At 46.8% G+C, this 12635-nt stretch overlaps 1 protein-coding gene across 1 annotated transcript in view; it reads right to left on the reverse strand.

The window, feature by feature from the left end:
* syvn1 (synovial apoptosis inhibitor 1, synoviolin) overlaps nt 1–12583 on the reverse strand; it is a 14806-nt gene extending 2223 nt beyond the window's left edge. Inside the window, exons 1-15 of the mRNA XM_056600502.1 lie at nt 12493–12583; nt 11366–11508; nt 10959–11051; nt 10241–10393; nt 9265–9313; nt 8103–8206; nt 6900–7026; nt 6432–6531; nt 5867–5932; nt 5620–5736; nt 4831–4988; nt 3910–4059; nt 2999–3136; nt 2648–2831; nt 712–806 (exon numbers count right to left, since the gene is read on the reverse strand). Coding sequence (XP_056456477.1) covers nt 712–806; nt 2648–2831; nt 2999–3136; nt 3910–4059; nt 4831–4988; nt 5620–5736; nt 5867–5932; nt 6432–6531; nt 6900–7026; nt 8103–8206; nt 9265–9313; nt 10241–10393; nt 10959–11051; nt 11366–11508; nt 12493 — 1678 coding nt within the window. The 5' untranslated portion in view covers nt 12494–12583. The remainder of the gene's footprint in view (nt 1–711; nt 807–2647; nt 2832–2998; nt 3137–3909; nt 4060–4830; nt 4989–5619; nt 5737–5866; nt 5933–6431; nt 6532–6899; nt 7027–8102; nt 8207–9264; nt 9314–10240; nt 10394–10958; nt 11052–11365; nt 11509–12492) is intronic.
* Nucleotides 12584–12635: the final 52 nt, after the last annotated feature.

Here is a 12635-nt window from a genome sequence, read left to right on the forward strand (position 1 = left end):
TCCCTGTGTGAGTCCCATTCACTAGCTGCTGGTTATAGATCTAGTCCCACTCTCCTGTGTGAGTCCCATTCACTAGCTGCTGGTTATAGCTCTAGTCCCACTCTCCCTGTGTGAGTCCCATTCACTAGCTGCTGGTTATAGCTCTAGTCCCACTCTCCCTGTGTGAGTCCCATTCACTAGCTGCTGGTTATAGCTCTAGTCCCACTCTCCCTGTGTGAGTCCCATTCACTAGCTGCTGGTTATAGCTCTAGTCCCACTCTCCCCGTGAGTCCCATTCACTAGCTGCTGGTTATAGATCTAGTCCCACTCTCCCCGTGAGTCCCATTTACTAGCTGCTGGTTATAGATCTAGTCCCACTCTCCCTGTGAGTCCCATTTACTAGCTGCTGGTTATAGATCTAGTCCCACTCTCCCTGTGAGTCCCATTCACTAGCTGCTGGTTATAGATCTAGTCCCACTCTCCCTGTGAGTCCCATTCACTAGCTGCTGGTTATAGATCTAGTCCCACTCTCCCTGTGAGTCCAATTCACTAGCTGCTGGTTATAGATCTAGTCCCACTCTCCCTGTGAGTCCCATTCACTAGCTGCTGGTTATAGCTCTAGTCCCACTCTCCCTGTGAGTCCCATTCACTAGCTGCTGGTTAGATCTAGTCCCACTCTCCGTATGCGAGTCCCATTCACTAGCTGCTGGTTATAGCTCCAGTCCCACTCACAGCTGCTGGTTGACTCCTCCGGGCCGGGGGCTTCTGCTCCTGCTGGCGGGGAGGGGTCCGAGCGGGCTGCGCTCCTCGTCCCGGTGCGGGGGGGGCTGGGGAGGAACCAACAGAGCCTCGTCAGTTCATTTGAGTCCCAGTTATGGACCTCACACAGGGCTTACCTGAGCCAACGCCTTCTACATGGAGTCAGAGCCACGGACAGATAGACCGGGGATCTATCATGCACCCTGTCTCACCTGAGGGCGGCTACGCTGCTGTGGTACTGGTGGAGGTTGAGATGGCCCATAGACCTAAGACTAAGACCTAACCCTAGACTAGAGTCATCATAGACCTATAGACTAGAGTGATCATAGACCTATAGACTAGTCATCATAGACCTATAGACTAGAGTTATCATAGACCAGTCATCATAGACCTATAGACTAGTCATCATAGACCTATAGACTAGAGTCATCATAGACCTATAGACTAGAGTTATCATAGACCTATAGACTAGAGTCATCATAGACCTATAGACTAGAGTCATCATAGACCTATAGACTAGTCATCATAGACCTATAGACTAGAGTTATCATAGACCTATAGACTAGAGTCATCATAGACCTATAGACTAGAGTCATCATAGACCTATAGACTAGAGTTATCATAGACCTATAGACTAGAGTCATCACAGACCTTTAGACTAGGGTCATCATAGACCTATAGACTAGTCATTATAGACCTATAGACTAGAGTCATCATAGACCTATAGACTAGAGTCATCATAGACCTATAGACCCATAGACTAGAGTCATCATAGACCTATAGACTAGTCATTATAGACCTATAGACTAGAGTCATCATAGACCCATAGACTAGAGTCATCATAGACCCATAGACTAGTCATCATAGACCTATAGACTAGAGTCATCATAGACCTATAGACTAGTCATCATAGACCTAGACTAGGGTCATCATAGACCTATAGACTAGAGTCATCATAGACCTATAGACTAGAGTCATCATAGACCTATAGACTAGAGTCCTCATAGACCTATAGACTAGAGTTATCATAGACCTTTAGACTAGGGTCATCATAGACCTATAGACTAGAGTCATCATAGACCTATAGACTAGTCATCATAGACCTATAGACTAGTCATCATAGACCTATAGACTAGAGTCATCATAGACCTATAGACTAGAGTCATCATAGACCTATAGACTAGTCATCATAGACCTATAGACTAGAGTCATCATAGACCTATAGACTAGAGTCATCATAGACCTATAGACTAGTCATCATAGACCTATAGACTAGAGTCATCATAGACCTATAGACTGGAGTCATCATAGACCTATAGACTAGAGTCCTCATAGACCTATAGACTAGAGTTATCATAGACCTTTAGACTAGGGTCATCATAGACCTATAGACTAGAGTCATCATAGACCTATAGACTAGTCATCATAGACCTATAGACTAGAGTTATCATAGACCTATAGACTAGTCATTATAGACATATAGACTAGTCATCATAGACCTATAGACTAGTCATCATAGACCTATAGACTAGAGTTATCATAGACCTATAGACTAGTCATCATAGACTAGTCATCATAGACCTATAGACTAGTTATCATAGACCTATAGACTAGAGTCATCATAGACCTATGGACTAGTTATCATAGACCTATAGACTAGAGTCATCATAGACCTATAGACTGGAGTTATCATAGACCTATAGACCTATAGACTAGAGTCATCACAGACCTATAGACTAGAGTCATCATAGACCTATAGACTAGAGTCATCATAGACCTATAGACTAGAGTCATCACAGACCTATAGACTAGAGTCCTCATAGACCTATAGACTAGAGTCCTCATAGACCTATAGACTAGAGTTATCATAGACCTTTAGACTAGGGTCATCATAGACCTATAGACTCACGTGAGCGTGGCCACGGTGCTGAGGTACTGGTGGATGTTGAGCATGGCGGCGTCCAGCAGCGTGTGGATGTTGTGGAGACACTGGAGCCGCGCCTCCAGGCCCCGCCGGCCCTCCGCCTCCAGCTCACCCAGCTCCTCGTCCGACAGCGCGGACAGGGACGGGGGCGGCGGGGGCATGGACGACACTGGGGGAGGGACACAGAGGGTGGGAGAGACACAGAGAGAGAGTTCTGAAAAACATATGCACATTCCCTACAGACATGGTCCATTAGGAGTGAAGCAGTGCCCCTTTAAAAGCACCATCATCATCATCATCATCATCATCATCATCATGCCCCCCAGAGGTGCTCACCGAAGGGCATCGGGGGTGGCGGGGGCAGCCAGGGCGTGGAGGGGAAGGGCGGGGGGGCGAAAGGGAACCCGAAGCCGGGGTTGGGCTGGCCGGGCGGGGCTGCAGACGGGTCCGTGGTGGGAGGGGGCCAGCTGGAGCCTGACGAAGCAAAGAACACACCATAAACTCACATTCATTCCTTCTCATTCCTTCTGCCTTCAGCTGCTGGTGAACTGAAGCCCAGAGTGCGATCGAGCAACATACTGCAGGGTCGAATTCTCTGCAGCTAACTACACAATAAAACTAAATGCCTAAAGCTTATTCTTCTTGATATTCTATGGAATGCCCTTGGACCTCTATTCCTTCCTTTGAGGTAGTTGATTTATGCAAAGAGACTCGGGAAAGGTTGTTTACTGTTCATATTTTGGTGATTTTAAAATGAATTCCTGCACGTTAAACCCTGAACATGTTCCCTTTCAAACTGAGGTGCGTTTTTTTTACACATCAAGGCCCAATCCCATTTCACCCCTTACCCCTTCCCTTTGTTTTGAAGGGGTAAGGGGGAAGGGGAGAGGGGGAAGGGGGAAGGGGAAAGGGGGAAGGTGTAGAAATGGGATTGGGCCTAAGGCCCAATCCCATTTCTACCCCTTACCCCTTCCCCCTTCAAAACAGGGCGGAGGGGTAAGGTGAAGGGGTTAGGGGTAGAAATGGGATTGGGCCCAATTCTTGTTAGCGAACCCAAGACTTCCTGAGAGAGTACCTACATTCAGAGCTCTAAAGAAAATACAAACTGAACCCCTTTCACAACCTTCCTTCACTAGGAGGTCCCCGAGCAGACCCTGTGAAGTGCTCTGTCCTGATGATGCAGCCCTGCCATCGTCCACCGTACTAAAACACACAGACCGGACCAGCTGTCTGCAGGGGTGTCTCACCTGCGGCCTGGGGGGCCTCTCCGTTGCCCTGGGGCGTGTCCGCGGCGGGGCCGTTGGCGGGGGCTGCGCCCGGTGGAGGGGCCCCGGGGAAGGGTCCCCAGAAGGGGAACATGCCGGGAGGGGGGAACCCCGGCAGCATGCCCATGGCCACTGGAGGGGAGGGCAGAACAAGGGACGGGATGAGTACACTTGGTGTGCCGCAAAAGAGAGGGCAGAGAGCTCTTGGTTGACATCATTGGGAAACAAAAGGTTGCGATCCTAGGAGAACGCTTGCTTGTAGGGCTGTCCCCGACTCAGAATTTTCTGAGTCTAATCAGATCTGCCTTTTCAGTCCAGAGATTCGACTATTTGGCGGCCGTGCAGGGCAGGTCCTTTGGAGGTTTGAAAAATTAGTTTTTCTATTAACACTCTGTTTTGGTAGGCTATAGGCCTTTTATATATGCTTGCGCGTTGCGCTCATTACGTTCTTTTCCGTCAATCAAACTCGTCGGAATTGTAGCCAACTTCTTCCCGTCGGGTTTTAATTAGGCTCCTGTCCATAATGCGGTCCGATAATGAACACAGGGCTCATGTATAGGCTAGTGGATCGAACCATTCGTACACACACAGACACACCGACGGCGGAGGCACCCACGCAGGGCGACAGCCAGCTCGTCAGGAGCGGTAAGGGCTCCGGTGGCTTGCTCAGGGACACACTAACCAAAAGGAGCCGGGGATCGAACTAGCAACCTTCCGGTTACCAATCAACCCACTGTACCTCCTGACACACTGCCGTTACCACAATAGCCAGTCCAACCGATTCAATGGATATGATGAATGGGGTTTTGTGACCGATTATACCAACACAACAATTTTAAACTTCAAACGTTTTCCCCCATAACAAAAAAAATTGCTAAATATCGAGTGCTCTTGGGGCATCACCGTTGGGGGGTGGGGCGGCCGGAGCGTTGGGGGGCGCCGCGGGGGCCGGGGGCGGGGCCTGGGGCGTGGCCGGGGTCTGGTTGGCGTTGGACGCTCGGAGGACGTCCATGCGACAGGTGGGGCAGGTCTGCTGCCTCTGGAACCAGGAGCGCAGGCAGCTGGGGGCGGACGGAGGGGAGGAGCGTTAGGCGGAGGACTGACGCTGTGTTGATGGAAGACATCGGCAAACACACCTTCAAGGGGATGGTTCAAATCCCATTAAAAAGCTCTTTTAATCGTCCCATTGTATTATTTATATGTATTTCAATGATGTTCTGGTTGTTTTATTGTACATTTGTATTTTGGTTTTTATTTGCATGTTGTAATCTGAGTGTCATTGAAAAGGAGAGCCTGCTCTCAATGGCCTTCCCTGAATAAAAAAAAAGGTTAAATGCCTTCAATAAAAAAGTTTGCTTCCCCTCTGCCGTTCACGAGAGGGGACACGATGAATCTTGGCAGAGAGAAGAGACCTAGTTACACCACAATTGCATTTAAAATCTGCTCTCCCAGCAAAGATTAATTAGTGCCGTTCACCAAACAGCGCACGTAATGAAAAGTTCAGAGTGGTTGTTCAATGTACTGTTGTAATCAACAAGAGCTCAAGAGTTTTAATTGTTTGTAATCAGTTGTGTGTGTTAATGCGTGTGTCGAAGATAATCGACCACAGGGCTGACAGCGCCATGCTGAAGGAGCTGAACCAACTCTACACGTCCTGCTGTCCAGGAGGCTGTGGTGAACACGGACTCTGACCTGGAGTGGAAGATGTGATTGCAGGGCAGCTTCTTGGCACCCGTGACCATTTCCTCACGGCAGATGATGCAGACGTTGTCAGAGGCCAGCAGGTCTGCCGGAGTGGCGTCGGGGTACCTGGAGCGCCGGAGGACATAGGGGTACGTGCTCAATGAGACTCAACATACGCAGCCAACATATCCAGGTGCGGGGGATAGAACAACACAGGGCACGTCCACACTTGAGCGCGAGGATCAACGTGACTCACAGGGTGTTCATGTTGCGGATGGCCCGTCTGGACATGATAGCGTCGGTCACGGCTTTCTTGAACTGCCTGAAAGATAACAAATAGGACAGATACAAATTAGACATTTTGTACAACAGTATCTGCATGACATAGGCAATTAAATAGTAATACAATTGTAAAATTGGTAAATGGACTGCATTTACACAGCGCTATTCTAACCAGTGGCCACTCAAGGCACTTTACAATATTGCCTAACATTCACCAATTCATACACCCATTCACACACCGAACGCGGTGTCAACCATGCAAGGCGACAGCCAGCTCGTCGGGAGCAGTCAGGGGGAGGCGTCTTGCTCAGGGGCACATTGACACTCATCTAGGATGAGCCGGAGATCGAACTGGCAACCTTGCGGTTACCATCCAACCCACTCTACCTCCTGATCCACAGACGCCTAATACAAGTGAATTAATTAAGCTGAAAAGCCTTACATCTAAAAGAAAAGCATGCTTCTGCACAATTAAGGACCCATCTAAAACAAAAAAGCACAAAAAAGGAGTTCAACTAGAACCCTTGTGTGGCGCCCACCTCATGGCCAGGTACATGGGTCGGATGGCGAACAGCGGGAAGGTGTGGACCTTGATCATGATGGTCATGAAGGCCATGTAGAGCAGCACCTTGATGAAGCCTGAAGGACACAGGGCAAGGCGTCACTCAGGTGGTTATACATTATGAGATATACACTACCGTTCAAATCTTTGGGGTCACTTAGAAAAAAAACGTACTTTTTAAAGAAAAGCACTTTTATTTTCAATGAAGAAAACATTAAATCGATCAGAAATACAGTCTAGAGTAGATATTGTTATTATGGTAAATGAATATTCTACCAGGAAACGGCTGTTTTTTTTATGGAATATCTATAGAGGTGTACAGAGGCCCGTTTCCAGCAACCGACCCTCCTGTGTACTAATGGTTGTTTTGCACGGTAGTGCACATCTGTACTATTCAATAGCACAGGGTGGAAAGGCAAGGCGGTCAGCGGGGTGACCAGCGTACCAGTGAAGAGCTCCGTGTACAGCATGTACACCGCCTTGTTGTCCCAGGGGTTCTCGCTCTGCAGGTCGATGGTGTGCAGCAGGTACTTGATGAAGGTGGTCAGCACCATGGTCATCAGGATGGCATACTGCGGGGGACATGGAGGGAGCAGTTACATTAACCTTTAGAACACACACACACACACACACACACACACACACACACACACACACACACACACACACACACACACACACACACACACACACACACACACACACACACACACACACACACACACACACACACACACACACACACTATAGGATCTAGGGTTGACTTTCTTCTCCAGCCAGTGTGGGTTGTAGTTCGCCATTTCTAGAATCGTTCAAATGTCAACACATTAAACAGGTGCAACATGCAAGAGACGGCTGAATTAGTCAAGTTATAAACCAACAGGGGACAGCATATTACCTGAAAGTTAATGTTTTCTAACCCGTCTGAACGGTGCATCAACAAACAGCTAACTTAGCAAACATATTAACATAGTCAGTAACCTTATACAAGTAACCACCTTTAGAAGCTTTCGCTACAAAGCAGACACTAGCTTCAGCATAGAAAGCAGTTTAATAAGTCTAGAAGATACATTGCAAGTTCAGCATCAAACTGATTTCCTTTACTTACATCGGGAAGCAATGCCACTGTTAAATCTAGTTTCTTCTACTTCCATCATGTGTTTTCTTAGCTGAATTGACCAAAGGTTTGAATAAGCCCTTCTGGAGGCCGACTATCAGGGCGGGCTGACACCGCAGTGGCGGTGACCTCTTGTGGTACAAAGTCCCGCTACACTGCGGCTCGGGGAAGCTGCCACCTTAGGTACACATCTCAGCAACACGACACATGCACGCCTCCGACGTCAACACTGATATTTCTTCTTTTAAGTTTTAAATTAACAAAATCGTACACATTGCACATTTAGAGGCACACTGCCGAAGTAAACGCCAGCATGGGGCCAGTGAGCCAGATCAATGGTGGCTACGGTCCAATTACATTCATCATATGTAGACATATGGAACTGGTGTTGGCTAGCAATCTGTAATTGGTTGTTTGTTGGTTTTGGCAGACTATAAGAATATTTAGACCTGTACTCAAATAACCAATAAAAACCACCCATCATGAACGGTTGATAAAACATTTTGATAGCGTCATGCAAAGCGGGCTGACCTCGAACCCAAAGACCAGCTGGACAGAGGCGCCCCGGGTGATGATGCTGTGACAGGCATGGTTGACGAACAGGAAGTCCAAAACTCCCAGCAGTCCCATGAGAGCTGAGGGGAGACGAAGCCACACAGACGCACACGTCAGCCACATTTCTTCGGTTCCCTACAGGCATGTGTTCATAAACGACTCCTACACTCCACCACTATATAGGTTTGTTCCATTCCATCACTTTTTCACAGCATATTCGTGTGACGGCTCGTATAATTAATGTTATAACGCAAACATTTCATCCACGTTTTTCTTGCTTTTTCAGATGGTTTATTCGCTACTCATCTGATCTAAAAAGGACCTTTACTCTTAAACAGTTAATACTCTAGCAATCACTTTTGTAGATCGTGGCCAAAATGTGTAAGCCCTCCTTCTCAGGTTAAGCTGTGACTTCTTTTGGCGACACAACCCCCAAATACTCTCCTCCTTCCTATTTAAAAACAGTTTGACTGAATAAACAAGTTTCGAATTTTGATATCTCTAGCAGCAATCAATTGTTTCAAACTAAAGTCAGACTGAGCCGTGCAATGGCTTAAGCCCAACATAGGAAATTGAAATCATCTCACCATCTACTTAGGAGCTTAAGTGAATAAAAATGTGTATCAGATTTGTAATTACCATTAACGATGTATAGACTTGTAGTAGTCAAGCAACTTATGATTGGTTAATGCTGTATGTCACGCTGTAGACAATTTATATTGACACAGATGAAGTACTTTGATGTGAAATAAATCGTATTACTTCTAATCTACGACCTCTGGAAATATAGCACAATGACTGCTTACCCAAACAAAAGGTTTGTTTTCACAAATTCTTTTAGGTTTTAACCCAGAAACTATAGAAATGTACTTTAAGATAACCCTTCATAGCCCCTTTGTCAACATGGTTTAAAGCCAGGTGCAATCAACACCATTTACATGAATCTGTCTAAAGCCAATACATTTGTGCCACAGCGATAGGTTCAGTGTCAATGCAAATACAACAGAAACCCCCTGAGACCAACACGTGTCTGTGTGAGATTGGCACAGCAGCTCGCTGCAATCCTCAAAGTTGCAACTGCAACTTGAGAATGAATGCTCCGGCCCTTGAAAACAGGTGTCTCGTTATGTTTACTCACATAGCACCCTGAAGTGAAACACCCAGGATATGTTGGGACTCCTCTCCATCTGAAGAAAGGGGAGTAAACATGAACAATGCCGTCACAAAGGGAAAGAGTCACTCGCATAAAAGCAAAAGCCTCCTTCCCCTTCTCAGATCTTGGATTTCCAGTAAGTTAGGCAATATCTAGGCTAGTGGTGATAACTAAAGAAAGGAGCGCAGCTGAAGGCTGGCGATACGATAAACCCAATATCTTGAGGTAGAAGGGCCGTGTCTTCATGGTAGGTCTGGCCATCACAGTCAAATACATCATCTTTAACATCCCATGCAGACAGGGTGGTGTCCCACATACTGCACCACTGTAACTGGTTGTTTCTCACCACAGTGTGGGGAGGGGGGGGCTGGTATATGAACCACAGGACTCCGCCAGTTGCTGCATGCACCATTTCCTTTATGGTAACGGAAGCTAGGTATTCACAACCAACCCCTGGATTACATCCGCGGGCGCATCTGGGTATTTATAGTAAAATACTTTTACAGCCAGACCTAGGGCCTGACGTTTAATAAGCGAAGCCAAAACAGTTATGAGTTGTCGAGCTTTGGAATACAACAATAAAATCCAAGTAATAATTCTAAGTAAATCATATTCTGTCAAGATGTGATAACGGTGGACGCGGTTCATTCGATTTACTGCATGGGGGAGTGAGTCTCTGTTTTCGTGGCCGAGATTATTTTCTCTGCCAGCCCAAGACACATCCCTAATAAATTGATAGGCCATTCCTATTATTTGTGTCGAGCAGTATAGGCCTACCAAGGCTCTTCAGAAATAAAAAACACGCAGCACAGAATAACATCAGAACTAATTGGCCTCTGGGAATAGAACTGCTGATCGCCGATGACATTCACCATCAGACGACGTATTGTCGACGGGCACAGCCCTGATCTGGACTAAAGCGTGAACCACCATGAGGCCAACGTGTACGAGTGTCACTCACAAAGTCCACGCGGTCCTCGGCCAGCCAGTGGAAGCACTTGAGGAAGAGCAGCAGCGTGAAGAGGGCCACGAAGCGCGGGGAGAAGTCGTCCCTGAACACGGTGAAGGCCAGGCAGGTCTCCGTCACGGCGTACCACGAGCGCTCAATCAGGTGCTGGGGGGAGAGAGGGGTAGAGGGGGAGAGAGGGGAGGGCAGGGGAAGAGAGGGGGAGCGAGGGGAGGGCAGGGGAAGAGAGGGGAGGGCAGGGGAAGAGAGGGGAGGTCAGGGGAAGAGAGGGGAGAGGTCAGGGGGAGAGGTCAGGGGGGGGGTCAGAGCGGATGATCACTGTAATTTCACCCCCGAATTGTTTTGGAATAATAATTTTACAGTGCAAATGCTACCATCTAGTGTGAAATCAAAGAGGTTCCTGTTCGAAGAGCCCAACTCAACCGAACTGTAAAGTGTCCTAGACTTTTAAATTGGCTCAGACTTGCATTTTGTTATTTAATATGCCTTTAAATCCTAATATTTTTCACTTTTAGATACATTTTCCTTGCTTCTAAGTGAGAAAGATCAGCCATTAATCTATGCAGAAATAGTCACACGTATAACTAGGATCCGAGTAGGCCTCCGCAATTGATATAGACTCTCTCAAAGCCTATTATAGCCTAGTACCGCAAAGGTATCTGATACGCTTTCCCTTAACATAAATACAATCGCAGTGTAGCCAGAAGGGTACCTCCATCTCTGCAGCCCTCAGCTGGCCGAAGAACACCTTCCTCATGAACTTCCCCAGCAGAAACACCAGCACAAAGGCTTGGATGTACAAGACCTGCAGAGGAAGACAAAGGACCTATATTTAGAATAAGAGTCGATTTGGGTTTTCCTGCACACCGTTCTATTTTGCAGATAACAATCAAGATAATTTTCTTCTACTTTGTATTGGCAAGAATTGAACAATGCAGATAAGACCATGATTCTTCATACAGCAATACATTGTGAATTGTCCTCATACCGCCATATATTAAGATGACAAAAACAATAGTCCACATCATTACACTAACTAATACCTGTTTTGAACCAGGCATAAATACAAATTCGAACTGAGTTGGATCGATAGGGAAGTCGACTAAACACCAGACTCACCGCCATGCTGGGGCTGCTTTTTGTAAGGTAGACCACCGTTGGATAGAACTGGTGCTTGAGGAAGTAGGCATGGGCCACCACAGCCCCAGTCAGCACCAGGCTGGTGGCCGTCACCAGGACTGCTCGCACCATGATGGACGCCACTGCAGATCGGGAAACAGGCAGCAGAAGGGGGATAGGGGGAAAAGTTATAGAAATGGGTAATTAGAGTGATAAACCAGGACGATACTGGTCAGCAAAGCCAACGTTGACCCATGATGTGTCAAAAGAAGGTCACGGAAAACTTTGTGAGATTATAAAGATTATTGTGTCAATAGACCAGAGACTACGTGGTGCAAATGTAGTGGCAACATCTGAGGCCTTGGAAAGAGGATTAGTACACCTGTGCAGTCATTGAATGGCAGCGTATGTTCCAACAACATGCAACATTGCTGAATAATTGCAGTTAGACAGAACGCAGGATTGTGTCTCAGTAAGTAAATCATTTGACAATGCATGTAAACAAACGTTTTAGTAGTTAGAAATTGAATTGCTTAGTTCTCTACTGCGCTAGTGTTGATGGGGCAAGTGTTTACAGGATCTATTAACAACTTGGAGTCAACGTAACATCACTGAGGGCACGATTCCGAAAAATGCATTTCCTCTATAGCACAATATTACCTTCACATTTTCTTTAGATATAATCTCAGCGTCAGAGCCTACATGTGTAAAGTAAACTCCAACTAGTACAATGGTCAACCTCAAGGAGTCCCGCGTCTAATAGACGCGCAGCTGATTTATGAACTGAAGCTTCATTAACGCTACACAATATTGCTTAATATGGAACCGGATCCTGCAACACGGTGAACAAATGTGTGGAGCTGGATCACCTTATATGTACGGGAGCTAGCTAGCTACCGCACCTAACGACAGGTAAACTGGGAGGCTAACCCTGTCACAGGTTAGCGGCTAACCTCTTAGCGTCATGCTGACGTTCCCTGCGTTATGTGTTAATTATTATGAAGGTGCTTTATAGTCTCTAACCTCCTCTGCTGTTTGAATATGTGCCCAGACAGCTAGTGTTAGCCGTCATTAGCGGGTTAGCGTTAGGTAATGTTACAGCTGTCAGTATGTGCAAACTCACCTACTCCTACTCGATGTAGCTCTCTCTACCGGATACCTTCACTCCGGGTAACAAACACGATATTTATCCCGCAGCCTGCTCACATAGGATCCTATTAGCTACTGCATCTCAACATTTCAGAACCCGTTTTTCATGACATTTATCGCC

This window comes from Gadus chalcogrammus, chromosome 10 (genome assembly GCF_026213295.1).
Source record: "Gadus chalcogrammus isolate NIFS_2021 chromosome 10, NIFS_Gcha_1.0, whole genome shotgun sequence".
In the NCBI taxonomy this organism is placed as follows: domain Eukaryota; kingdom Metazoa; phylum Chordata; class Actinopteri; order Gadiformes; family Gadidae; genus Gadus; species Gadus chalcogrammus.